General features: G+C 44.2%; 1 protein-coding gene and 1 pseudogene across 1 annotated transcript in view; one reads left to right on the top strand and one right to left on the bottom strand.

Annotated features, from left to right (window-relative positions):
* Nucleotides 1-1,386: 1,386 nt before the first annotated feature.
* Nucleotides 1,387-27,432, bottom strand: part of NHS (NHS actin remodeling regulator) — a gene marked incomplete at its 5' end in the record, with an annotated part of 49,453 nt that continues 23,407 nt past the window's right edge. Inside the window, 6 exons of the mRNA XM_029929618.1 lie at nucleotides 1,387-2,012; nucleotides 4,336-4,462; nucleotides 4,727-7,708; nucleotides 8,699-8,830; nucleotides 11,423-11,615; nucleotides 13,578-13,640. Coding sequence (XP_029785478.1) covers nucleotides 1,403-2,012; nucleotides 4,336-4,462; nucleotides 4,727-7,708; nucleotides 8,699-8,830; nucleotides 11,423-11,615; nucleotides 13,578-13,640 — 4,107 coding nt within the window. The remainder of the gene's footprint in view (nucleotides 2,013-4,335; nucleotides 4,463-4,726; nucleotides 7,709-8,698; nucleotides 8,831-11,422; nucleotides 11,616-13,577; nucleotides 13,641-27,432) is intronic.
* LOC115284262 lies at nucleotides 16,076-26,422 on the top strand (annotated as a pseudogene).

Raw genomic sequence — 27,432 nt, 5'->3', positions numbered from 1 at the left:
TCCCCTTCCGTCATCAAGCAGATACAGTAAAATCGGACAAAAACTCGTTTGTATGTAACGTTGTGAACCAGAGCTTTTCCCCATTCCCAGTTTAACAGCGAATATAAATAATGCATATACACATACCTATTTCCCAACTATAGTGTTCACAGTGTCATTTCTGTTACTTTTTAGGTAGCGTGAATCTCATCAGCACAGAGAGGAAGCTTCACTGAAAACTCACTGCAGGTACTTACTGATAAGTCAATAGCTCTGTGGCATGCTTATGTTTCACTTTTGTTTGTGAAAGAACCTGGAGCTAATTGCTAATCTGTGTAAGGAGTTTATAGTCATTAGATTATGACTGTTTATGTCCCCAGTAGCCTAATATGAAACATAACCTAAAATTAACTATTGTTTTCCCTATTCATTCTCTTTAAAGCAATCCATTGAAAAACTAAAAGTCTAAAAGACACTGTCAAATGATGTTCTTCAGGGCTTTGTGTTGAGAATGATTCTTCTCATTGATTAAAAAAAAAATCAAAAGCATGCTTTCTATTCGGTCCAAATTACCACATGGTAAATCATAGCCATGTGTTACTATTTGCTTGTTTGGTGTTGCAATTTGTCACAAAAATGGTTAGGTCTGAATTCATTATTTTAAATTAATCACATTTCAGTATATGATCTCAAGGTTTCCTTTATTTCACCAGTTTAAAATTCATAGTTGAGGTTTATCATTCCAAAAATCATATTGGTGGACATTTAAATATGGTATTTTATATGAAAATGGTATTCACAGAATACAACTATTACACTTTATTTGTTGTTTTATAAACAGTTGGTGTGTGGTAGATAATTGGCCACATGTTCACTCGTCATTGATAAATCTATTTACACATTTTTATCAAAAATATGGTATTTACATGTGTGTACTTTCTTCTAAATTTTGCTTTAGTTCATTTTGATGTAAAAAAATACCAAACCTCCAGAGTAATTTCATCTTCTTAAGAATTATGACAGTGAGGGCTTTGTTTTTTGAATAGGCAGCTCTGGGAAAACTTTGTTTGGGTTTCAGGAAAAGCAGATATCATCAAATTCTATATTATTAAAAGGAATGAGATTGGGTAAATCAAACTATGCTAAAGAAAAATATGAAAGACAGTGCAGCTACTTAAAAACATGGAAAATAATCCAAAAAGGCCAAACCAGATTCCATTACTCCAGCAAGCAGTTAGGAATTCGTGGGGAAGCACGATGGTACCCCCTGGCGCCCCCCCCCCCCCCCCCCCCCCCCCCCCCCCCCCCCCCCCCCCCCCCCCCCCCCCCCCCCCCCCCCCCCCCCCCCCCCCCCCCCCCCCGCACCGATCCGCATCCTCTTAGGGCCCACGGCCCTGGCCTTCGTCAGCCCGGCCCGGGCCCCCTAGGTGGAACTCTGGGAGGACCGGTCGTCGTGGGGGCTGCCGTCGGAATTTTCCGTCTCCCCCTCCGAGATGGCCTGCATGGGCGCGTTGTAGAGCCTGCAGCGGACGCTGTAGCGGCTGCTGCTGGCCACAGGGGGCGCTCGCGAGCGTCCGACCCGCGCGGCCGCCGACGTGGCAAAGTTCTTGGAGGCAAAGCCTTCCGCGTTGACTCTTGGGGAGCACGGCGAGAGCGGGGACAGCGCCTCGGCCCCGGGGCCCCCCTGCGGGGCCTCGTGGGCGCCCTGCGGGGTCTCGGCCAGGAGCTCCCCGGGAGGTTTGGGCAGGATGGGGCTCTTCAGGATCTCGGCAGCCGACATGCGGTAACTGGAATCCGAGCGACTTCCCTTCTTGAGGAGCAGCAGCTTAAACTCCTCGTTCGACGTGTTGGACTTTTTGGCGCTTCGGTAGATGAGGCCGGGGGACCGCTGGCTGCTTGGCGCCTGCGCGCTGCTGTTGGGCGAAGCGACCGAAGCGGGGCCGCCGCCGCCACCACTGCCAAGCGCAGCCCTCGATTTACTTCGAGCAGACGTATCCCCAGAATCTTTTCTTCCAAGTACTTTCCTCTTGGACCTTTCGAGAAAAGGAAAAACAATCTCAGTCCGTGTAGATTTGTATGACACTAAAAGCGTTAAGTCATATTCGTGCACCTCCTTAAAGAGAGCTTCGGCGCACCCAAGGTGACAGGATAGCAAGCACGGGGCAGTGGACGCGCGGGGGGACGCGCAGCCCTCGCCCCGAGAGCACTCACGGCCTGAGGGAAGTTCGCTCACAGCCCGTGGGCGAAAATTGGTCGAGAAATGGCCGTTTCATGTAATGACTGCCGCGGAGACTAGAGGTTCTAGAGGAGGACCTAACTGGGATGTTTTGCAGGAGTGTAGGACAGTCTTGCTGGCCGGCTGCCAGCGAGCGGGTAGGCGGTGACGGGCTTTGGCTTTCTCTTGTTCAGTCTGCCTCTTCACCACAGATAAAATGCTCGGGTGTCTGAGGTTGGCTTCCAGGGAATACCGGGAGAGCCAGGGTGGAGGTGTGGACGGGACAGGATCAGCTAGAGGCTGATGGCTGACAAGCTTGGGTGACGATAGGAGTGGGGTAGCGGGGATGCATTCTACCATTCTGTCTACTTGTTACATTTCTCTGTACAAAGAAACGTCTTACATGACTTTAAATCAATCAATCCATTTTGGGCTGTAAATACGGTTTTTGATAGCTGCTTAGTAACACCGGCACTGTATAAGTCGGTGAGCCTACTCTCTGTGAAAAGCCGCTAACCTAGACCCCCTCTGGAGTTATACAAACTCTCACGAAAACAAGCTTATTCTTGTCACTGTGCTGTACACAAATAAATCCTACACAAATGCAAATCTGAGATTACCAAGCTCAGAAAGTCTACCCAACCTAGGCATCCATCATCATATTATTTCTTTTGATAAGTAAATAAGTGTAAATTTAGTGAATCTTCAGCACCATTCAGTTCACTGATAAGTAGTGGCAACATGCTCTTTTGCCAGTCTAAAAATACGTAGGATAGAGAAAATGTCACTTTATGTTGGGAGACCAGCCTCATTTTAGTTCCCTGAAACCTTTGTGGTTGATGTCTTGCACAGGCCAGTGTCCGGCATGCCCAAGAGGGGAGGGATTTCAAACTAACACTTGTTTTTAGCATCTACCATGTTCTAGATACTAAAATGTTATTTTAGCATCAAAGCTGAATATGTGAGCTATACGTATCTCCACCAACAGTACAGGAATAGGTAGAGAGGTTTTCACTGACAGGACTGGTTAGGAAGTAGCAGCACTGAGACTCAATTCCAGACGTTTCTGACTCCGCTACTTACATTCTGCCCACTATTCCAGATACTAGCATTTGATCCTTTGGGGTAAGGATTTGGCTCTTTAACTTACATAGCATTTTATTAACTGGTCCTAAGATAAAGTGGGGTAGGGAAATACATTTGGAGCTTAGCTTACACATGGGGCAGAGAAAAAATAAACTAATGGTTCTTCACTCTCCGAGTGGAGAGGTGTGCCTGCTCAAGGAATATCCACACAGAAGGCGTTTCTGACTGAGTCCTTTAAAAAAAAAAAAGGTGTTAAAGAGCTATACTTTTTATGGGAAAACCACATCAACAGAAAACACAAGTTCCCTTAAAAACTAGAATTCCAGGGAAAATGATGATAAGCTGCTGGCAAAAAAAAAAAAAAAAAAAAAAACTTGCTTCAAAAAACATAATTTCATAAGGTAGAAAAGACAGTCCCTAAGTTTTGTCCCTTGGGAGTCCCATCTAGGTCCCAGAGGCCGAGTGGAAGAGGGCAGTCGTGGTTGTGAATGGAGCAGGCACATCAGGACGGGCTGGCTCAGCCGGACGTGGGATCGCTTGACAAGCACTAGTTCCTGCTCTACTCATCGGTCATAGGTTGTAAGGAGCGTATATTCTTGCAAACATGGCCATCGATCGCAGGGGCCGGTGAGAGAATGTGAATGGCAGCATGGATGCGACAGTGTCCTAGAAAAAGAGCAGGACGTCCTCTGTGGGATTTGGAGTACTAATTTTAGAGAAGGCCAGTGTTATTAGTTCTGGGCTATGAAATGAGCAAGTGTCTCCACTCTCTTGTCTCAAACTTGGGCTCTGTCAAGTGAATCAACTTGCACTGATCTCTACTAGTGTAGGATTACAGGTATTAGCATGTGTTTTTTTCTTGGGGTCAAGCTTGAGGTCAAGCTATATATAAAAGCTTGCATTGCCCTGCACAAATATAAAGCTGTCAGTTTGATTTGGAAAAATAATTTTTCTTTGCTTTTTTGCCGCATGTACCACAAGTACACAGGCTTTCCCATATTTGCACTTGATGAGACACGCTGCAGGAAGGAGCACCGCTGGTATTGTGGCCTCACCTGTGAATGACTGCAAATAAATCCTCAGTCGTACGAGGTTTGTTTGGAGACACGAACACACCTTCTGCTTCGGCCTGAGAGTCTTCGTTAAGTGGCGAAATCATAGAGTCATCACTCGGTGACGATTCTTAAATTAAGAAAAAGAGCATCTTTAGGAAGAAGGTACCAGGCATGCTGCTGTGTCCCACTGACTTGTGGAATAAATGAACAACAGTTCCCTTACTGCTGTTTTTAAAAAGAGAGATACCTGTCGCAGCTCAGTCCCTCAATAATAAAACTTTTTATCTCAATTGTTTTAATAAGTTAAAAAAAAGTGGAGGGAAACCAACCCCCAGGACAGTGCTGTGTTACGGGGCACCTTTCCATTGTGACAAAGGTATCAACAACTGACCTTTCCGTGACAGCTCATCCATGCTTCCTTGGGCCTCCTCTGCTCCGCTGTTATCAGAGGCACTTTTGGCTGAAATACCTGAAGCAGTATTTTCCTGCTCAGAGAATTTTTCAGGGCATGAATTTGCAGTTGACACCTCTGCCTCGTGGCTGATATTCGCAGGCACTTTGTCATGGTGGCGGCTCATCCCAAGGTGATGCTTAAGTTGACTGCTTATGTCTGGGGGTCTGGTTGGTGAGTCTGACTGAGTCGTGAGCATGTCTGCGGACTCCAGGCGTGTGGCTTCCTCCCCGTCTGCAGGGGATGCCTTCTGCGCCTGAGCCAGTGCTCCCTCTGCATCAGCTCCGTGTTGGAGGGTCTTACCATCCACATCATTTGGGCGGGCGACAGAGACCCTCTGAAATCCTTCTGTGGGAAAGTCACAACTCTTACTCGGTGTGTTTTCTGGGATAGGCTCACTCTCCATAGGTATTTGGTCTTTTGTGACACTTGAATCTAGAAGATTGCTACCAGATGAGGTTACTGTTTCTGGGTCACAATGATTCTTTACATCAAAAGTAGATTTTTTCTCTAACTGTAGTTTATCTGGTCCCATCTCAAGTGCAGAGGAGTCGAAAAAGGACAGTATAGTGTCTTCAGTGGAGTACTGACGTGATACTGATTTCTTACCCATATGTGGCTTCATCTCACCTGGAGACAGGGCAGCCATTGTGAGAGCACCATGCTCTCCGTAGGGGAGACCTGTTTTGGTGCCTTCTTTTTGCTTAGCTTCTTCAGACTTACCGAGGGACCTAAGGTTAACAGATTTCAGGACTGTCGGTGTAATTGCAAGGGATGGGGGAGGATTGGACTTGAGTGTTTCTCCTACTGGGTTCTGCTTATTATGACTAAACACGTGCAGTGGGTGACGGTGGTGGAATGGTTTATTCAAGACGCTGTGAAGAGCACTTAGGTCAAGATGGGTAGGAGGTATAATTGGAAGTTCAAGGTCTTTACTCAGTGACAGAGCTCCGTCTTTTAAAGAGGGTTGCTGTAGTGAGGATTTCCTTTCTGGGACTTTCGGTTTTCTTTTGCTCCCTCCAGGAGACAGCGGACCAGAAAAGAAAGCTGTAGGGAAAGAGGAGGTTGGTGTCTCCGACTGGCTCGAATAGCCACTTGATGGGGACGCCAAGCCAGCCAGCTTTTCTGGAGAGGCCAGTTTAAACTCACTGTCAACAGAAGGAAGGGATGGGGTGGTGGCTCTTGATTCTGACTGGGATGTCTGGGATTCGGAGCTCTCCGGAGATTTGATGCATTCGATAACCGTGGTACCCGTAGCAGTGCTTGAGTTGGATAAAGATCTGTAAGGGTCATTTGTTTTCAAGTCATTTAGAAGCCAGAGATCTGCATAGTGAGTTGATTCAGTACCTTCGTCTTTGAATGGTGGAATATCTGAAGTGTCTAACTGAGGTTCCTTAATACCACGTTCACTCTGGTTCATCCAAGAAGATTCCTGCTTGGCGGGGAGGTTGGCATTTTCCATTCGAGAAGGCGTGTTGGAGAAATCAAGAGGCAGCTTCATTTCCCTGGAACTGTGAGGCAGGAGCTGGCCGGGGCTTATCTTTGGTTCTTTCTTCTCAGAGCTGTCTGCATCTCCATCGGACTTCCTCAGCGATGAGCTGCGTTTAGGTGGGGTTGGCTTTGCCTTTGGTTTCCTGAAAGAGATGCTCGGTCTTGCCTGCCTCCTGTGGTCTAAGTAGTCCTGCCAGGCACAGTCCGGAAGAGCAGGAGGAACCCCAAGGCTCTGGCCGTTCTCTGGGCCCAGGGCTGCATAGTGACAGACATAGCTCTTGTTACCTTTGAGACCACAGTCAAAGTGCATGGAAGTGTAGTATCCCTCTGTGTCCACTGAAAAGTGAGAGCTAGTGTCTGCTTTGTCTGATGGAGACTTTTCCAGAAAGCTGTCATAAGTGGCCATGCTCGTGAAGCTCGGGCAGCCCAGGCTGTCTGCCTTGGGGCGTTCAGGACTAAAATCCTGGCGGCAGGAGGCATCATGATGGTGATGCAGGTAATTCCACTCACTGTCACTTGTGTTGCTGTTGTTGGCATCATCCAGCAGGTCGGCCACCGTGGAGGTAAAGGAGTTTGCCCGATGGCCCCTCGCTTTGTCCAGGTGGTCGGTGTACGGCTCGGTGGCGAAGACGTTGGCATCCTCATTAGCGTGAGGGGCCGTGTTTAGAGACAGCTCCGAGTCACAGTGTGACGAGCCGGTGAGGGGAGGAGAAGCCGCTGGGGGGATCGTCTCTGAGGTCTGCGAGGGGCACGTGGAGCTGCTCCCGCTCCAGTTGCCGCTGGACGACTGGTGCTCGTCCTTCTGGTCCATGTGGCTGCTGAGGAGGACGCCGGCCGAGGAGATGCAGTGGATGGGGCTCCCGAAGGTGTCCGAGTTGGAGGAGATGTCGCAGCTGCCAGAGTCGGCAGCCATGCGGGACAGGCGTGACCTGCCCCTCTCACCTGACTTGTGCTGGGGGCTGTGGAGATGCTGAGAGCAAGGCAGGCCCAAGGCGGGCCTGCGCTCCCGCGCGCCCGGACTGCCGGTCGCGTCGCCGCCGTCCTTAGTGCTTCTCTCTTGGTCGCTCGCGAAAGGCATCCCCTCTTCATGGGCGGACGGCGTAGCGGCCACTTTGGGCTCAGCGTCGCCACCTCTGTTGCCCTCCCGGGGAAGGCTGCGAGACCGCGTGCGGCTGCTCACCGCCGAGGCAAACACGGCGTCGCCTTTGTCTGCCAGCGCGGAGATGTTGCCAGCAGAGTGAGAAAGGGAGGCGGCGATGCTCTGTCCCCTCTGAGCTCTGATTCTCCTTCTGGACGGGGCGGCGATCAGGATATCTTCGGTTTGGCACTCCGAGTCCCGGGTTCCAGACCTCCTGGTGACAGTGCCGGCAGGGTCCGGATGCATGTGCACGATCACGTTCCTCTCCCTGGCCACGGGGGATTCATCGGAATCTAGGGCACAGGGACAGCACAGTGAGCAGGGAGACACCGGTACCTCTGCAGGCCACCAGCCACTTCTGGGGCCCGCGGGGCTGAGCGCGCCGGGTGCGGCTTCCTTGTCGGGAAGAAATAAGCGGCCGGCGTGTAAAATTAGGAGGAAGTGAAAATGCTTCTGGGAATCTCATCTGCCCGCTTGCCTCTCTGCCTCTCTCGCTACACAAACACACATACACACATTTTCTTAGTGTATACTAAGAGAAAATGTTCTTAGGTCTCCCTAATTCTCTCTCTTTGCTGTCAAATTACTTTGCCCCAGTAAGCGGTGGCTCTTTTTTTTAGACTAAAGTTAAAGTGCATTTAGTCTTCTTGGACACTATTCTTTTTCATTTTGTAATATATACGCAACAAAGTAAAACTGTTATAACTCATATGTAATAAAAAAGATGCTACCCTAATAATAATTATTATTATTATGATAACAACAATAACAAAACATAGGAAGAGATTCCTGAACACATGGAACAGAAAAAAAATAGAAAAACAAGTCAGAAAGGGTAACTCACATGTTATCAATATTCAATATTTAATTGAATATGCTTGAAATGTACTTTTTAAAAATAGTTAATACCATCAAAGTATATTTCTCTTCAACTAAAAGTATAATTTTCTAAAGATAATTTTTCACGGAATCTTGTTATTTATTCATTATGTCCATCTTAATAAAACTTTTGAAAATTTCCAAAATATTACATTTCACCCATACGACCTGAACCTATATACCTAAATCCATATGGTTAAATCTTCACAGTCAAGAAGACAGATTCAAAAAGTAAGTAATACCACTGGCTTGCTGAACACAGAACAAGTCCGCACCATTTCAAAGCCTCTACAGGCTACCACACGGACTATTTTCAAGGAAGCTGATTAAAAGGCCGGCTTCCATTTCCTCTCCTTCTAATTGCACCCGACCAAATGGTAACCATTAACAGTTTTATACCACACCTATTTCTTGTTGGACTCTTCTGGGAATACCCGAGATGGTTTTCCTCCTCCTCAGCTTGCGTCTCCGCTGGAGTACGGATTGTGAATGAACAAGAGAGCAGCGTATACTAGCCTCTCTGTCAAAACCAACTCCTGCAACCCACAAATAGGTCTTGTTAGCCTTTAGAAATGGCAAACAAATTTTCATTTGCTTGGAACACAGTGATATTTATTGGCTGGAAGTAAAGAAAGAGTTTGGATTAAGCCCGTGAATAAATATAAGGGAGCCCTTATTCAACTCTTATTTAAATCACCCCGCAGTACATTAAGCTTTACTTCTAAATGCGGCGCTGCACAATAGCTTGCCCACTGCCAACAGCAACAAGCAAAGAAGGACAATCGAAAGAAGAGAGAAAAATAACGTTAAAGAATCACTCTCACACAGAAACAGCTCCTTAAGGACGCACAACCTTTAGTTACTATTTACTGGGCTCTCTGATGCTGTCTTTGCATAGTAGATCCAGTGCTGGGACTCTAACCTGTGTTAGTTCAGCTCACATATCCGGACCCATGTCTTCATTAAAAGTATCTTTGTGAGGTATCTTTTCCTTCTCTACCCACTACACTGCAACCCTACACACAACACAGCACCACACACACACATACACACTCCTTCCATGACAAGAAAGTAGCCTAGAAATTTGTTTTTAAATCCTCATGTAACTCTTTCTACTTTCTTCTACTGACTCAGTTGGATACTTTTTGGTTTGGTACCAGTGTCTTCTCAATATAAGGTAAAAGTACAAGGCAGTCCCCAGTTCTGTACTTTAATGGATTTGCCTCCTCTATCAACTGTAAATGGAGCTGGAATTCCCAGTCTTTACAGTAAATCTCTATTTGATTTTATAAATATAGGGGCCAAACATCGATGCTTATTTGTTTCTCTCTCCATAATCACATCGTTGATATGCTACGGCAGTCTTATCAAATCTAGAATGGTAAAGGGGGTGGTGAGGTGCTCAAACTCCTGTCTGGCACAGGCATGCGCCGTGGATTTGTCAGTGAGCTTTGCCTCAGAAAGTCATGATGCCAAAAGTGCTTTGGAATCTGGTTGCCTCATCGTTTATCCTAATTGTTCAGCGTGGAGCAGGATGGCATGCTAAACTTCGGCTCAGTTGTATAATGAAGCACTTTGAGCTCTGCCTAGCATCACAGTGACAACAGTTTCTAGAACTCACTTTGAAAAAAATCTCTGAGATATCACATGATGAATAATACAATATTATTGGAGAATCTGTACTGACGGAATTTTCCTTTCTTAGCTCCCACCAAAAATTAAGATACTTCATTCTACTCATACTCATTACAGAATACACGGCAAACAGACACATTTTGTGTCATATGCACATAATTAGCAGCTTTCTCATTAAAGCTCTTGAAATCAGCGTATAATCTAGGCTTTAGTCTGAGAGTTCCTGAAATAAAGCAGAAGGAAAGATCTTCCTTTCTCCTGAATCACAAGACCCATAATCAAAGAACTAAATTTGAAAACAAGATTTACTTACAGTGTCATGAAGAAAGCAGGTGCCGCTCATAATCAAATGTTCCCAGAACGGAAAGTTAGTTTAAGACTACCTAATCCAACCTTTTTAGATTTGGAGATCAGATAAAGTACACATCCTCAGAATAATTTATCCTACAAGTTGAGTAGATCATCAGGAAAATTACTCCCACCTCATAATCGGCTGACCAACCAGAATTCCTGTTTTTCAGCAAGGAAATAATGTCTATCTCAGATATGTGGTCATCACTTGCTCCCTACTTTATGTGAGAGAAATCTCAGTGGCGTTAATGATAGCCATGTCCGAAATGCATCTCAGGCGACATGCACTCTTTAGTCACACGGCACCAGGAAAAAGTCAGTAATAATATGGTCATTTTGAAATTTTCAATAGGCAAATAAGGTAAATAGAACTATTAGAGATGTTTAAAGAAAGCTCAATGAATAGATCATTTTATGTCTATCTTTGAAAGTCAGAATATGTCATAACATTATTTTACTTAAAACTAAGATTACCAGATCCCATTCTGGAATTTACAATTGCTGCAGGTACACTTTTCAAGAAAAGTTCATACAGGCTTGCATTCGACTTAGACTAAAATTCAAACTCTCGATACACAGGAGGAGGAAAACAGAGAGGAGTGGAAGACAGGTTTGCTGGATTAGAATAGAATTCAGCTGTCATCTCTGAATCCATGTATTTTTAGGTCAGAAATCACCAAAATCGATGCAGAAGTCTAAACGATCATGTAAACAAGCCTACCTTCATCCAAGAAAGCCTGAAAACAGATTTTCTAGTTGGTCTACAGGATCATTACTTGCCCTTTGAGAGACCTGGGGTTTTCGGTTTTCCTTCTTGCGGGGGCCATGCATCATTATCATATGATTAATCACTGCAGCTTTCTTCAGTCAGCTGTGACCAAAGAGCTGTTTGGTGACTTTTTTCAAAAAGAAACTGTCCATCATTTACATAACAAGCGGCCCAGCAGAACATATGCAAATTGATGTTCAAAACCTGACAAAAGCATACTGAACATCTTCTGGGTCATATTCTGAGGAAAAAAGTATTGCTCGTTTACAAGGCGATATCCTTAACTGGCACACCCAGAAGCGCCCGTTTTGAACATACTTAAAACACAGAATATTCTGACCCGACTGCCCCTAAGAAAAGAACAGAACGTTACCAGTGACGTTGATGGGAATAATGCAGGAAGAGATCACTTGGGCGTCTTGTTTCATTTTCTCCTCTGGTGTTGGGAGAGGTAGTGCTTTGCTCCAGTTGGTCTGCTTGTCCAGTGTCGAGGGGATATTGTGTACTGGGTTTTTTGGCCTCTGGCCTAACATGACATCTGTATCTTCATCTTCCGGGGGATGGGACTGCAAATGAAGTATAATTCTGACTTAGCCGTCATGGTTTACAGGTAAGCGCACACATTAAGGAATTTCCCAGTTTAGTGAAGAACAGTGAGGTCAGAAATAAGCTTTTAGGTCAAAGGAAGAATTCCTAGAAATAGTAAGCACAACTAATCGAAAGTTCTAATTTCATTAGTCAAGCGACACAGAAGAAAAATGGGCTAAATAAACATGCTTTTCAGGTCAAATGGAATTAAGAGGAGAGACAGGTAGCCATAAACCCCCAACTTCAAACTGAAGAAGAATCTGTTTCTAATCTAGTGAGAGGTAGGTTCTGGATATCTATCTCACCGTATATCCCTAATGAAAGTCTTGAGAACGCTAGATGACTGGGGCCAAAGGGAGCAGATGATTCAGATGCCTATGAAAAGGTTCAGAAGATGTGCCAGAAAACCTAGAGTCAGGCGACATTCCAGAACACGTCACCTGAAGGACAAGCCTATCTTAATTGGAGCGGCTGGATTAAAACATGAGTTAATTTTACTGCACGACAGTGGCATTTGTGAATAACATTTCAAAAATGCAGTTTCGGCAACACTGTGTGCTCATGGAAAAATGAATCCCCCCTCTTCCTACAGTGGAAAATGCAAAAGCAGTTAATGAGGAGAAAGATTCAAGAGAGTTTCTTTTTCATATTCAGAATAGTACAGGGTCTTAGTTGAGTTTCTTTCCGCTTTGCAGTGCAGTGCGAAGGTGTTTAGTTAGAGGCCTTAACTTCTGTATGACATTTGAAAATTCTCCATCCAAACCCTTGATGGATATTAATATTGTCTACCTTTTACTTCAGGGCTGTGCTCCTAACCCAGATTATTAAAAGGGCTCCATTCCAATTTTGATTTCAGGGTTGGGGTTCTAAACCAGATTATCTTAAAAGACCCAGTTTTCACCACTGAACCTAGTTTTCTTTCTTTCCATAATTTGGGGGAAGGTGAGTATATAAAATAAATACTTTTCCCTCTTATTCCAGTTAAGTTTTAATAATATTCTGTCCTAAAATCACGAAAATTTTTTTCTCATCCTCACATTTGGAAGCATTGTGTCCTGTTGACTCAGGATTTCACGTGTTGTCAAGCTTTTCTCAGGCCCTCTTAAAGAGTAGATTCCAGAGCCTCTTGTTAAGTTACACCCCCCCCACACACAACATTTGCTTACCTTGTCAGAGGTAACTGCAAAGCCCCCCAACACACCCAGCAGAATATGATCCCCCCCCTTGATAAAAATGTGTTCTCTCTGAACATTTTAGTAAAACATTGCCACCTTCTTTCTCTCTTCAGCTTCTGTGCAGATTCCCAGCGGAGCGAATAGCTCAAATAAAGTTGGAGCACAAAAGACTTTGTTTCCTAGGTAACTTCCAAAAAGAAAAAAAAAAAAAGTTTGGTGCATGCAAAAAGAGAGACAGAAAAAGAGGGAGACAGAGAGCAAGAGCTAGAAAGAAACCCCCACCACCAGAGGCCACATTTTGTAGGCGATTCCTTCCTTGAATAACAATGGACCAGGAAACAAAGAAAGAATAGTGACCTGACTACAGGCTCTGACCAGCCGCCAAAAGCACGTTTTATTTAATGGTGACAGGGATAACTGGCTGCCAGAGAATCCTTTTGTCCTGTTCTCTTTTTTTGATTTGAGAAGCTGAACCTTTACAGTTCTCATAAATATAGCGCAAGTTGGAATTTCTTCCCTTCAAACTATAAAGTCAGGCGATGCACGTCTTGAACAGAGCCTTAACTGCAATGTAGGGGGGAAAGAGTCAGTGGGAAAGAAAGCCAAGGACACTGCTGTCTAAATTAGGAAGATATCACTCTTAAAGTGGATTTAAAAGAGTACCTGTTAGTTAGAAACAGCAGAGTTTGCCGTAGTTAAAAGAGAGAAGAAAGTGTCTGGAGAGAGTGGGAGAGGGCTGTGATGGAATGTTCTCAGAACCAGTACCTTTCTACTCCATGGGGTCATGTGGCAACACTCAGTGGGGGAGGGCGAACGGGTGCTGTTAAACTATGAACATGAAATGCAAAAAAAGAAAAAAATTAAAACCATGCACACAACACACAGTACACCCTGGTTAAGCCAAATCTGTAATATTGGTGAATGAATATATACTGAGATAACGCCCTCCCCCTCCCCCCTTCCCTCCCTCCCTTCCTTCCGAGTATGACCTTATTTTATGAGAAATAGCATAAATAGTGGTTAAGAGCACAGACTTTGGAGCTAGATGTCTGAGTTCAAATTCTGGTTCTACCCCTTTGCTGTGTGACCAGGGACAAGTACTCAACCTTTCTAAGGCCAGTTTCCTCATTTGGAAGATAGGGAAATAACAGCATCTATCTACCCTTCAGGACTCTTTTGGGGATTAAATGAGTAAATATACAGAGCAGACTGAGAAGAATGCTGGCGCTCAGTGAAGTCTATAAGTCCATGTCACCTACTACCACCGCTACTGCTACTACCATTATTATTATCCTTACCTTGTAGGTGTGACATATCTGTGACATACCTGTGACAGCTGAGGCAAATAGTAACTTTCCTTTAGCTCCCAATCCCATCTGTTAATTTGGAAAAGACTGAATGATTTTCCTTCCCTACAGTGCATTTATTTTCCTGTGAACTACTTGGAAGAACATTCCCTGGGTGCAATGTGTTCCTCCAGATTGCTTAACATTTGCCTCTTCCTCATACTCATAGACTATATTTGAAGGCAAGACCAAGTTCAAGGGCATGTCTTCGGGTCCCACGTTCAGGACACCAGGCTGTTTTGAGTAAGGGGCCCTACATTTTCATTTTGCACCGGGCTCCACAAATTATGCAGCTGGTCCTATTTAGAGGATAATCAGGTAACCAGAATCCCCTTTTCAGGATCTACTGAGAAGGACATTGAAACTCTTTTGAATGCTAAACCATGTCAGCTTTGGATTCAGTTAGGTGTCTATTACAGCATTTTCCATATAGCATTGCTTTAACATAACCTGAATTATCCCTGGATGTGTCTTTTTCTTCTATTAGATTATGAGTTCCTAGGAGTCAGGAGCCATATTTGATTCCTCATCGTAAAGGCTCAACAAATTATTTTGTGCACTTGAATGATATGAGCCCTGTGTATTTTAACAGTGATGGGAAACCCAAATAAAGTAAGGACTGTGTTCAAGATATCAGGAGGAAGCAGACGCCACAGAACCCAAGGGCGCTTACCATCTTAGTACCAGTAGGTGGAAACAAATAGAGGAGACTACAAGCAGCATTTGGTTCCACGAGAGGCTCAGCAGTAACATGTTCCAGTTCTAACTGTTCTTACGCCTGTGGCAGACGTCTCTTTTGGAGGTGGACCGCTCAAGGTCTAATCCTATTCTAAGTTTCTAAATTTTAACTGACAGGGTTGCTCATTAATTTTTAAGCAAAGCAAATGCCATCTCCTCAGGCCTGCTTAACTTTGATCTAGATGTTATTTAAGACCAATGATTTTTGTAGGGTCTACGGCCCCCTCACTGAAAATGATCATTTTGACAGATGTGCTGTCTGTGCCCTGAGTTCAGGCATTAACCTGGGTCTCTCCTAATAATCAGTCACAGAGAGCGATGTGGGGGTCTCAAGACACTGGGGTATGCAAAACAGCAAACTCATGGAAGTAGGAAGAAGGGAGCCTGAAAACAAAGCCTACGTGGTTAAGGAACCTGTTTCCAAGAAACCAAAGGCTCCGGTGTCTCATGAAAGGATCTGAAAAAATTATACAGCGGGAAGCTTCAGGGCATGGCATATTAGTGATGTTAATATTAATATGTTAATTTTGGTAGTTTGCCTTCAATCTTCCAAGTGCACTCTCCTGTTGAATAATTTTCCAGGAGTGAGGGATGAGGAGTGGTTTTTATTTTTTCATCAGTTTGAGACCCTCCTCCATCCCATTAAACAATCATGAGGTAACATCTGTCCAGAGAGAGCTCAGACCGTTCTGTTTTGGTCACCGTCATAAAGTCAAGGTCTCTGTAGGTTACACTCCACAGAAGTTTTCTTCTCAGCTAATTGGCCTCTGCACTATTTTGCTAGTACCTCCAACCTCCAGCTTGTGAGGGCTGAAACTAGGTACTGTGAGCTTCTGTGTGGAAGAACTGTGTTCTTTGGTTCTACCACCCAACAAAAGCACTTGAGTTCCTGCAGATGGTCTGTTGATTTAGCATATTTAAGCTTATAAGATTCAAATGGACTTTCGTTTTATTTCTGCCATGAAATCAGTAACTGCTTAAGGGTGATGTTTTAAAGCATTCTCTTTCCTAGGTGTTTGGTCAAAGGAAGTGAGAGAGTTCTGATTATTTCTGATTAGATTTTTATTGGTGAATACAGTAATCAGTTCATAGAATTTTCTTCTCAATTATCTAAGAAAGAAAACTGCGCCCTCAGTGCATCTCCGTGTGGCCCAGCACGCCTCTCCTTAATGGGTCCCGATGTATAAGGTGAGGAAAAGCTGCACGCTGGTCAAACTTGTATGCATTACATTATCCTTTAAAGACTCATTAAATGAATTCTATTGTTGATTCTTGGTAAGACTTGTAAGGGCAGAAACCATTTCTTATTCATAACTGTATTCCTACTACCTTGGTAATGTGTAAATAAAATTTGTTGGACTGCTAGCTAGCACCCCCATGTGCCTAGCATAAGCAAACAGAAATCCTTTCAAAAGAAATAATATCAAATTATTTCCACATATAATTTTTCAGTATAACATTCAGCACAAACAAGGCAAGAGGAGGAGACCAGACAGCATGAGCAAGGAGCATCCAAGACAATAGTGGATAGAAGTGACCCCATAGGGCCTCCTGCTTTTGAAATTATCACTCCGTGCAGGAGTAGCAGGGAACAAGTGAGGCTTCCCCAGAACCAATGTGTAGGAAGATTGTTAGACCACTCATTCATTCATTCAGGAGCATTTCTTCGAAGGTCAAAATCAGCCCCAGTGGAAACAGAGAGTCACGTGAAAAATGATATTCCTCTCATGGGTATATGCGTGTTCATTGCACAATTCTTTGGACTTTTCCATACTTGCAAATTTTTTTCATAAAAAAATGTTGGAAGAAAAACACACACATAAAACTTTCTCCTTCCTTTTCCAGGTTCCCATTCTGGCCCTCCTACCACTGATTTTGAGAGGGCTTAGCCTCCAAGATGTTCCATTGTAGAATCAGCCACCACTGGTCTTGCCCATCTTGTCCCTGACAAAAGATGCTTTTTTGATGCTTTCATCCCATTTCTGTCCCTGATAGCCCCATAATTTACACCCTCAGATCCTTTCTCTACCCAGCCAGGCAACTGCCTCAATGAAAGCTAGAGTTATATATTAGAGTTAGATATTTTCGGTCAGTGTTCAGAGCAGGAAATAACAGACATTATTAATATCTTCACTTTTGTGGCTGTGAACAAGCATTTCTCCAAAGATCTCAAGATTTCCCCCAACCTCTTACTGCTAAAAGAAAACTATAATCCCTCCACATTTTACTTTCTTTTGAGTTTTATCTTATATGCTGATGGGAGCTTATTGTGCTTCAAAACTCTCCAAAAGACATCTGTTAAAATGTTGGTTATTTCAGCAGGAAATGTTTTGAAAATTTGGCTCTGGTTTGTGATCTAACTGATAATGCATGGCATTTATAGCAGCTGACTTTCAGAGCTGATTTATTACTGTCATGCTGTCTTAAGCATGAGAAACATTTACTAGAGAATAGAGGTTGTGGGAATAAAACCTGAGAGTGAAGAGGTTCATTGCAAGCCACATGGGCTCCTAGTGGGGTGATCTGGGATCTTATTTTCATTCTAGTCCGGGACTTATTTGTCCTCAGACCAGGTCCTTGCATTTATGCACAGCTTAGAGCCTATCTGTGAGATGGAGCAGACCTTGTCTGCCTCAGATTTTTCTTCACTGGAGTGTGTATGTGGTGCACATAAACGTGAAGTGCCTTGATCTTTCTGGAGGGCTTAAAGGAACACCTTCTTCACAGAGCGACGTTAGCGCTACAGTTACATGGCCCTTTTAGTCCATGATGGTGTCCCACAGTCTCCTGTTGGCTGGCATTGTGCTCTTCCAGACATGTTTAGTAACATCAGTTTGGACTCATACTGTGCTTCTCCCTTTCCTCTCTCCTCAACTCCAGCATTGACCAAAGTGAACAACCTTGGGAAAACAAAATGAAGTTAAGTGAAACTTTAGGGCACATCCTGTGCTTTCTCTCTGTCCTAAGCCTTTCTTCCCTTTGCTGGTGTTTCCATTGTCACCACTCTCTCCCAGGCAGCAAGGGCCTTCATGCTTCCCCAAAGGGCCTGAATGCAGCACCCCCAAGTGCGCAAACCCTCACACCGAACTCCCAGCCAGCTGTGAGGCTAGTCAGGTGCCCACAGATGTGTTCACGTTAACGTGCCGAGAACTCCTAGTGCAAAGCCCAGAGGAACACATCCTTGAAGCAGAATTCTGGACAGTGGTTGTAGGCCAGGAGGGAGATATTTGGGAACAAGTGCCTACTAGGTTCTTCTTTTAACCACTTTACACATTACTATCTATTTACAACAGCAAAATGCATAAAGATTCAGGACTGGGGAAAATGGCCTCATCATTGATAAATCTGCTTTTCCAAATCACAACTTTATTTCTCTTCTCTGGTGGATACGGCCACTACCACTTCCTCCCTTCTCCTGAGAACCACTTTTCCAAAGGAAATATACAAAAAGCCAATAAGCACATGCAAGGACCCTCAACATCATTTCTCATCAGGAAAATTCAAATAAAAACCACAAGTGCATACCGCTATATGTTACAGGGACTAAAATTAAAAAGATTAATGTCACCAAGTGTTGACAAAGATGAAAAACAACTAGAAGTCTCGTAAATTGATGAAGGGAGTGTAAAATGGTATAGCCACTTCAGAGACTGGTGATATCTAACAAACCTGACGTGTGTCTACCCGTTAATTCTCTCTTAGGTATATGGAGGTAAGAAGAATGAGTATGTCCACAGAAAGCCTTGCACAAAAATATTTATAGCAACTTTATTCACAAAGTTCCCCCCCCAAAAAAACCCCTCACAACTAGAAGCACCTCAAATATCTACCAACAACAGAATAGGTAAACAAATTGGGGACTACTGTATTCATAAACTGTAGTACTACCCAGGAATAAAAAAGAATACAGTATTGATATGTACAACGTTGATCTCAAAAAAGTTGAGTGAAAAAAGCCAGACACAAAAGAGTATGTGCTCACTCACTTTTGAATCCCATCTTGTTGACAGTCGGATAGACATCCGGGGGTGAGAGCGGTGTCTCGTGAGGAGAACACGAGTGCAGTGGCAATGGTGCCGTCTTCACCCAAAGAGAGGCTTCTTGAAAGACAGCTTGTAACCACAAAGAATCTGTCTCTCCTTTTGATCTCAGCTGGAACTGAATGAAAATTCTTAGGGTGATGGAATGCAAAATGATTTTATGTGTTTTAAAGTTCAGGAACACTTTGTTTAATGGTGTTCTATTAATGAAGCGATTTAAATGTGCCGAACATAACAGAATTCTACTTTGAAGCATGTGCGGAAGGTAGTCCCCATGCGGATGGAAAAGAGGGCTCCAGGGAGGCCCAGAGGAGAGCGCTTCCTGCTGCTGCTCATTTATTCCTAGGACTTGCTCTGGACTCTCAGGGAGAACACAGAACAAGGCCCACTGGACCGCGATCACTGTGATGTTGACGCTAGTGAGCGTCTTATTCATCCCTCGTGGCCAGCTTTGCCAGTTAGTGGGGTCACTGCCAAGGGCCATTCGGCATCAGTCCTCAAAGGCTGCTAGCACCAAATAAAAGACATGAGTGGGGAAAAGGCAGGCCAGGAGGCTTTGAAGCGGAGGGAAGGAGGAGGCTTTGAACTGCTGCCGACGGCGCAAATACCATCACCCACAGTGGCCCAGAGGTGCAGGGGGAATTCCTCCCTCGGCCTCCTGCCTTGCTGTCAGCTGGGCGCTCTGAGGTGTGCGGTAACTGAACACATGTTGCGTGTTTGGTCTCACTCCAACTGACACTTTTCCCTTGTAACTCACGCCAAGTGTGGCAAGAGCTCGATCGGGTCATCCTTGACCTTACCCCAGCAAATTAAAAAAATAAAAAAGATAAAACTTCCTTATGCACATGCCATGCATGTCCAACCTGTACTGTTTGCCCTGTTCCCCCTCCCACGTTTTTAAATTTGACTCTTTTTTAGTATAGCTCTAGAGTGTTACCATGTGCACAGACTCACGTAACCCTCACACAGTCAGGAATCAGAACATTTCCGTTACTTCAAAAAGGTCCCTTGTACTGTCCCTTTAGAGTCACAGTCTTCCCCAGCTCTTAACCCCTGGCAGCCAGGAATCTGTTCTCCTTCATTACAGTTTCGTCATTTTGAAAAGTGTCATATAAATGAAATCATACCTTTTGAGCCTAGCTTCTTTCACTCAGCATAATGCCTTTGAGATCCATCCAGGTTGTTGTGCTTATCAATAATTCATTCCTTTTTATTGTGAGCAGTATTCCATTGTCGGCTTAGACTTGGAACTGTGAAATGTCTCAGGCATGCAAGAAAATGTGAACCCGAGAATAGTCGTAATGATGTGTACAAGCAAGTAATTTTCTTACATGTTCCACAGCTAGGCTGATGTTTTAAAAAGAAAGAAAGAATTCCAACACTAAGAAATTTTCTTTTTTTCTCACAATATTTGCTGTTAACTGCACTCATTGGCTAAGGCTTCCAGTAGCTATTGTGCTGCTTGTTAAGCTGTTGTCTGTCAGCTGCAGATCTCTTCTTCCAGAACTCTGCTCTGTGATGCTGGGACCTTCTTCTCCACCGGCTGCTCCCTGTAAGGTTCTGTTCTAGGAGCAGTTACTTTCTTTCTGCAGTTACTATCTCTGTGTCGCCTCAGTTTCCCATGTGCTGTGTCTGTTTTATAGTACCTTCCTTATACTGAATTCTCTCTGTTAAAATAACTGGTGTGGATTCTCTTTTCTTGGCTGGAGGCTGACTGGTCATGTATGTGGTACCAGGCTTTCACCCCTGGATTACTTGTGTCTGAGGCATCTAAAGTAGCTGCTAATTCTTGTCCCTTAGTCTATGAGGAACATAGGAACTGGTGTGAAGTTACATGGGGGGCAGGGGTTCAGCATGATAATGGTATCTGCAGCTTATGGCAGAGAACAGGAGAACTAATGTCTCAAAAGCAAACTGTTTCAGGGGATTCTTGAACATGGGTGTAGAGGGAAAAAGTATTTGCTGGGGCCCATAGCTGTATAGTTCCACGCCCTAGGTGCTGTGCTGATTTGCTCCAAGAAAAATACCGTATCACAATGACAGTTAACAAGTAAAGTCACAAGCTACTTTTTAGCCAGTCTCCAAGATCTGTCTACCTTTTGCATGACCAGACACCTGAAGTAAATGTGATAGGAATTACCACTCCTGCGATCTTAGTTTTGAAACTAACGTCAGGCTCCTCTCTCCTTACTATACCAAGAAGGAACTTCTAGAAATTGAGGAAGTTAATCCTATGTATGCATAGCCTGGTATCTTCATAAAGCACTGCTCTCTCCGATCATGTCATTTCTGTGCTCAGAACTCTTCAGTAATTTCCTATGTCTATGGAATAGATTTATATACTTTAGTCTGACATTCAGGGTCCTTCAGGATCTGGCCTATTGAAGCGTTGCTGCCAAACCAAAGTATCTGACTCTCTATATATGCACTTCTTCTGCCTGTGTGAGCTTGCTCTCATGGTTTCCTCAGCCCATAATCTGTCTCCTCCCAGCATTCATACCAAACTTCTACCCCATCCTTCAAGGTCGTTTCAATTCCTTTATCATGAAGTTTAATCCTAACACCCAGCCCCGTCCTCACACCACACACAAGGTAGGTGTTAACACCTTATACTTGATAACATATGATTGTCTTTAGTATCCATGTACTCTGCATGGCAGAGATGACGTCTCACACTTTTACATCAGTTGTTTCTTCCAAAATGAAGGAACAAGTAAGAGGCCATGATGGGAGAGAGGGCATTCCAAGTGGGGATACTGTTTTGAGAGTGCAGGATATTATCTCAAGAGACATTTGAGGTTTGCTTTGGCTGAGGTCTAGGGTCTGTGCAAAGGATTTGTGGGAAATATGTCTGGAAAGGCAAGTCAGGGCCAGATTGTACAGAGGATGGAGAGTCAGGCTAAGGTTCTGAAATCACTGCTTTGGCAGAATGGAGGAATTGAAGGTTTTGGATTAGGGAAGAGAAGAATTTTTACGTCAAAGATTCTCATACCAAGGTTAGAATTTTTCCTAACTGGCTTAAAGGAGCAAACTGGGTGAGATAAAGGAAAAACACTTAAACTGAAGCAAGAGAGAGACTTAATTTAGGTGGACAGAACCATTTTGAGACAGGTCATAAACAGAATATTTCTGAGAGAAAACTGTGAAGATATTTTATAAAAGCAAAGCACAACCTGTGTAGGATATTGTGGTATGTGTAATTCTTTTCTCTTTTTTTAATGTTTATTTATTTTTGAGAGAGAGAGTGTGTGTGTGCACAAGCAGAGAAGGGGCAGAGAGAGAGAGTGGGACAAAGGATCCGTAGCAGGTTCTGTGCTGACAGCAGACAGCCCATTGCAGGGCTTGAACTCATGATCCGTGAGATCATGATCTGAGCTGAAGTTGGACGCTTAACCAACAGAGCCACCCAGGTGACCCAGTATGTGTAATTCTTTTATAGAAGGAAAGGCTTGGTCAGCATTTCTCAGTCCCAATCTTGGAAGCCAAGAGAATATCAGAGATCTCTAATGAGGACTCGTGGAGAAAGGGAAGGAAGGGAGAGGCTAGATGAGGGGCGACATAGCCGGGGATGGGAGAGACAGTGACGCACTGAGAAGGTCTCTACCCCAGGGCAGGTCAGATACTGTGGAAATGTCCCTCCTGCCAGCTCTAGTCTTGAACCCTCGCTCGGCTTGGAAATCCACTCCCAGTCTTCTAATTCTTCTGTAAGCCAGTTTAGTTTTTCTCAGAAGCTGCTTTCTCATAAGACCTATTTTCTTCTTGATGGAAAATGAGAGTGAACATGGTCATTTTTTATACCTGGACTATGACCAAGAAGGTCTGAGGCCTAGTTTGAGTGATTTCCTTCATGTACTTCCCAGTAAAGCTGTCAGAATGTGCCCTATCCTTCAGATGCACCTCCTTGGTAAACTGAAAAGTATGATTTGACAGAATTTTCTTGTAAAATCCCTGGATGCCACAGTGTAATAAGTTAGAAAACTACCATCATGCTACGAAATGACAAAGAATCCCTGATATTCTTCCCAGGCTAATTTTATGAAGTCTGACAAAGAGTCTAACTGTGAACATGGATGTTGGAAGGAGTTAACTGTCGGTCCTGTTGATAAGGATTTAGGCCCCAGTGTTCCCCAGGAACTAGATCAGCTTTTGCCGTAGGGCTCCATCTCATGTCAAGCTTTGTTATCTGCTGCCACAGAGACCTTTAGATATTCTACCCTTGGATCACTGATGAAGCTTGCAGAGGGACAACTGGTGAGATTGCTGGCGTCTCTTACCACATCTGACGAAGGATGACTTCCATGTCTGTCTGTCTAGACATCAGAATCTAAGCAGGGACTTAGACTCTAAGGGGCCCCGTGGACCTGACTGCAAGTTGAGTGCAGCGATAGATGTTTCAGCTCAAGTGCCGACTCTCATCAGTAGCAGCTGTCTGGCCTACGTGGGAACGAGGGCTGTGATCTCTTGATGATGCCTGGCTTGAGCTTGCACAGTGGAAGAGCAGACGAATGTCTCAAGTATTGGCACATCTAGGCCTGGACAGAGGGACCTTACTAATGAGGACAGACGAGCTGGACATTCCATTCAGCAGAGGACGAGGGCACGTCACTATGACAGACTGTCTCCACACTCTGAAATGGGAATCTGTGCCTCCAGGGTGCCCTAGGGGCCAGGGTGTCATATACCACAGCAGCTTCTAATTATCTTAGATTCAGTTCTCTTTGGTCTTATGAATTTTGCTATCTATCCATCTATGTTTGTTTATTTATGAGAGAGAGAGAGAGAGAGAGAGAGAGAGAGAGAGAGAGAGAGAGAGAGAGAGAGAAACGAACGAGCCAGGGAGAGGGGCAGAGGGGGAGAGAGAGAATCTGATGTGGGGCTTGATCCCACAACCCTGGGATCATGACCTGAGCCAAAATCAAGAGTTGGGCGCTCAACTACTGAGCCACCCAGGCACCCCTGAATTTTGCTATTTAAAGAAATTATGAACTAAGCATGTCCTGGTTGATCTTACTTTCTTGAGAAGCCATATATCTGTCATCGGCACTGGGTCATAAGTCCCAACCCAGTAACTGTAATATTTAGGGCTGAGTGTATGTGTATATACATACATATGTAGAGATATGTATATATATTTTATTTTTAAATAACTGAATACTTACAGAGAAGTTGCAAAATTAATAGAGAGGATGCCCATATACTCTTTTTTTAATGTTTATTTATTTTTGAGAGAGAGAGAAAGGCAGAGCATGAGCAGGGGAGGGGCAAAAGAGGGGGAGACAGAATCGGAAGCAGGCTCCAGGCTCTGAGCTGTCAGCACAGAGCCCAATGTGGGGCTCATACTCACAAACTGTGAGATCATGACCTGAGCCGAAGTCAGATGCTTAACCGAATGGGCCACCCAGGTGTCCCTCCCACGTGCTCTTTATCCAGCTTTTCCTAATGTCAACATCTTACATAACCATACTACATTTATTGAAAGCAGGAAATTAACAGTGATAAATATTATTTACTAATCTATTAACTTTACTTGGCTTTTCGCAGTTTTCCCACTACTGTCCTTTTTTTGGTCCAAGATCCCACATTGCACTTAGTTGTCAAGATCTCCTTAGTGTCCTTCAGTTTGTGGTAATCCCTTAATCTTTGTCTTTAGTGACCTTGACACCTTTGGAGAGTACTGGCCAACTATTTTCTAGAATGTTCCTCAATTTAGGTTTGTCTGACATTTTCTTACGATTAGATTGTAGTTACACATTTTTGTCAAGAATCCCACAGAAGTGTGATCTCACTGTATTATAGCAGGAGGTTCGTATATAACTGTGCCCTGTTACTGGTGACGTTACTTTTGATCACTTGGTTAAGATGGTGTCTGGCAGCTTTCTGCAGCTAAAGTTACTATTTTCTGTTTGTAATCAACAAGCATCTTATGGGGAGAAACTTTGAGACTATGCAAATATCCTATTTCTCAACATAATTTTACCCAACTAATTTTAGCATTCATCAATTATTTTTTCCTGTAAAACTGTTGCTTTCATATTTGGATATTGGTGATTTTTAAAATTTATATCAAAACTTCTACATTTATTAATTAGAACTCTTGTGTAAGGAAGAGATACCTCACTCCCACGTACGTATGTATTTATCCCCATTTACTTATGTCAGGATAGACTCATGGATATTCATCTTATTCGGTGTTATAATTCATTACTATCATTATTTTAGTGCTCTAGGTGTCCCAGATTTAGACATTGGGAGCTACTTCAAGGTGGCTTCTGTGCCCTTTTGACAGGCCTCCTATTATTTTTTGGAGACTCTCTCTCAAACATCTTAAGATAGTCTAGTCTCATCTTATATATGTCCTCTGGCCCAGCCCTAGAATAAATAATTTCTCCAACAATCTCTGGTTTATTTATTTTTTTTAGATAATGATAGCTATAAAGAAGACCTGGGCAGTAGACATGCTCAGTGTTATCAGAGTACCATTGCTTCTAAGGCTGTCTCAGATGCCAGAGCTAAGAAATGTTTGTATACTCGTACGTGCACATATACACATGCTTATCTTATGCCTGTCCATCTGCTTATATATGTCTATATTTCTCTCTGTTTAAGAACATATGTATGACTTTATACTGATATTTTTAGATGTAATCCAACACCAAAGGATTCGTTCTAGACTTCACCTTTCCTTATTTGTAACTCCTTTCCCTAACAATGATCAACTGACTTTCATTATCCACAACGTATTTGGTCAGTCCTATTATCCACATAGTTTCAGAATTTCTAGCTCATTCTTTTGTGAAGAACAAATTTACCAATGAGAGTATAATATTTGTGTGCAGTTCCTCTTGTCTTTACACTGTTGCTTCGGGTGCAGCCGCTCCTGGAGCAATTCCCAGCCGGGGCCGGGGCCTCAGGCCTCTACATTACTGTGCAGGGAAGAACTCAAGGAGATCAAGTAAAGCAGCTTTTCCCACAGTCAGAGCACCCACCTCTGTAGCAGGTTCACCCACCTGGACAAGGGCGAGAACAGGGCCCTGGAAAATTTCCCAGCTGACTCCAGGACTTGTCATCCACCCCCCAGGGGACTGGCTCACTGGTGCCTTCTTTCCAGGGCAGGAAGACCAGGTCAACTTCCATTGATTCATAGAAACTTTGGCTCATTCCCAATCCATTGAATATAGTGCAAAGAAGAAAGGTAAGAACGGACCAGAACCACAAAACAGCTGAAGCAATGTACTACAGTTTGCTTTTCAGCTCTATGATTTGGATAAAGATGACAAGCTCTCCTGCAATAAGCTGTCCCCAGTGCCACGCATGATGGTTGGAAGGATTATCTCACAGGACCATCTGGGAGGCTGATCAGGGTGCGGGTGATGCCACATCTTTCGCAAAATTTGTGAAGGTTTTGGAGAAGGTGGGCATATAACAGAAAGTGAGCATCCTATTTCTTGACCAAAAGGCTGAGAACAAACTGCTCCTTGCCTTCTAGTATTTAAAAACTGGAACTTGAGAGTCCTCCTATCTCCCAGCCCCACCTCTACGCCGTCATCTCTTTTCTCCCAAGATACCACAGCCATTGGGTGACGACCTTACGTGTGCTCTGCTAACCCAAACCTGCCTTTGGTGTAAACAGGCCATTACAGAACGGCACACCCACCCTGTTTCTCTTCAGTATCTGTTCACCGCTGCCCCGTTTATAAATATCATCTCCCCCCAGTTATGCTGCCAAACGCCACAGGCCCCTCCTGTCTGAGAAAGTGAGAGAGGGACTCGTGCCAAGAAGCAGCCAAGCAAGCTTTCACTGGGTGTAGCCTTCACTGATGTCGCCTTCCCTTCGCAGGGGCTTTGGCGTGCTCCTGCAGCCTTTTCCGTCCCTCCTTTGCTTCCTGCTTCTCTGTGGCCCAGCATACCATTCACTTGATCTTTCAGTCTTCTGCTTCTTACTATGGCTCTGAGTTCCCTTTGATTTATCTGGCACCCCAAGTCATGCCTGTTAAATAGAGATCTAACCTGGCGAGGCGGGTCTATGGTCTGGCAGTTTTATCTGCCTTCGCTCCTAAATGAGCCCTCCGGGGTGTTGTATGGTCAGGAGCTTTTTGGGAGTCCGCACTCTGTCAGAAAACTGGACCATCTCGTGATCCCCTGCGCTCTGCTCCGTCATGCAGATGTTCTTCAAAGCAGAAAGGTGTTCAGCCCCGTCTTCTAGGGGCCTTGCCCAGGTCACTCAGTGTCCGGCCTCTGATTCTCTACACAGAGAGAGCCTTTATGTGGCTTCTCTTGTTCTTCAGAAAATAGCCATATGCCTGCACGTTTGCTCAGCTTTGGGGTGCTGTCACCCCCAGAATGTCTGCTCTGACAATATGCTTGGGGGCCTCCTCATGGCTTTTTAGAAAGGAGGCAGGGCACCCTACAAGCCTCCTTCACTCCTCTCTCTGCTCCAGGGTTTATGCCTCAGTGGTGCATGCCCTGAGATGTTTTTCCCTTCATATCACCACGTAG

The sequence above is a fragment of the Suricata suricatta genome, chromosome X (assembly GCF_006229205.1).
Source record: "Suricata suricatta isolate VVHF042 chromosome X, meerkat_22Aug2017_6uvM2_HiC, whole genome shotgun sequence".
NCBI classification, from domain to species: domain Eukaryota; kingdom Metazoa; phylum Chordata; class Mammalia; order Carnivora; family Herpestidae; genus Suricata; species Suricata suricatta.
This window is presented reverse-complemented; position numbering and strand designations above follow the sequence as displayed.